The sequence below is a fragment of the Benincasa hispida genome, chromosome 1 (genome assembly GCF_009727055.1).
Source record: "Benincasa hispida cultivar B227 chromosome 1, ASM972705v1, whole genome shotgun sequence".
In the NCBI taxonomy this organism is placed as follows: Eukaryota; Viridiplantae; Streptophyta; class Magnoliopsida; order Cucurbitales; family Cucurbitaceae; genus Benincasa; species Benincasa hispida.
Genome location: NC_052349.1, coordinates 94,414,425 through 94,415,502, shown reverse-complemented (window position 1 = coordinate 94,415,502; position 1,078 = coordinate 94,414,425). Strand labels below are relative to the sequence as shown.

General features: G+C 40.1%; 1 protein-coding gene across 1 annotated transcript; it reads left to right on the top strand.

Moving 5' to 3' along the window:
- Positions 1-278: 278 nt before the first annotated feature.
- Positions 279-821, top strand: LOC120080361. Its single transcript, XM_039035007.1, has one exon. It carries the CDS (start codon positions 279-281, stop codon positions 819-821), a length of 543 nt encoding a protein of 180 aa, XP_038890935.1.
- The last annotated feature ends 257 nt before the right edge of the window (positions 822-1,078 follow it).

Here is a 1,078-nt window from a genome sequence, read left to right as displayed (position 1 = left end):
GTAGACCTCTTGTAGAAGGAATCGTGAACCCAAGAAACAAAAATCCTTCAACTGAGCACACAACATGGCCGAAGGCATTTGAAGATCAACAACGGATGCCAGAATCCACAAGTTATTCGAACCCAAGCACGTTTAACGTAGGAGAACCTGCGGTGCAACTGAAAGCACCATATCCCAGACGCTTGCTGAAGAAGAATGATGAGCAGCAGTTTAAGCATTTTCTTGAACTTTTGAGGCAATCACACATTAGCATCCCACTTATAGAAGCCTTAAAATAAATGTCGAAGTACGTAAAATTTCTGAAGGATATTCTGATGAAGAAAAGAAGAATCAGTGAGACAAAAGTAATTGCTTTAACGCGAGAGTGCGATGTGTTAGTCAGCAAAAAATTACCCAAGAAACAGAAGGATACAGGACGCTTCATAGTCCCATGCTCAATCAGAGGGCTAGACGTGGGACATGCGCTATGTGATCTGAGAGCAAGCATCAACCTCATGCCCCTCTCAATTTTCGAGAAATTAGGAATTGGTGAAGCACAACCCACTTCAGTAATGCTTCAACTCGCTGATAGAATGATCACATATCCTGAAGGAAAGATTGAGGATGTTTTGGTGAAAGTTGAAAAATTCATATTCCCAGCAAATTTCGTCATCCTTGATTATGAAGCAGACAGGGATGTACCAATCATTCTTGGACGCCCCTTTCTTGCCACTAGGAAAGTACTAATAGACGTGCATAAGGGAGAACTGACCATGCGTGTAGATAACCAGGAAATGAAATTTAATGTGTTAAACGCATTAAAATTTCTGGATAATGAATAATGTCAACTTAACAAAATAGAATTTCTTGAAGAAGAAGCGAACCAAGTTTGTGAGGTCCTTGCACTGGAAAGAACCATGAAGAAACTCGAGCCATCAAGTCTGAGTGAGCGGCAGACGAAGCCAGCGTGTCCATCATTGGAGGAACCACCAAAACTAGAATTGAAACCTTTAACTGACCATCTTAAATATGCTTTTCTTGGATTAAATAACACTTTACCTGTAATTATTTCACCATCTTAAATAATGAATGTTCTCTT

What these genes read in the sequence shown, in the direction of transcription:
- LOC120080361 (XM_039035007.1), top strand. Translation starts at nt 279, where the DNA reads ATGTCGAAGTACGTAAAATTTCTGAAGGATATTCTGATGAAGAAAAGA.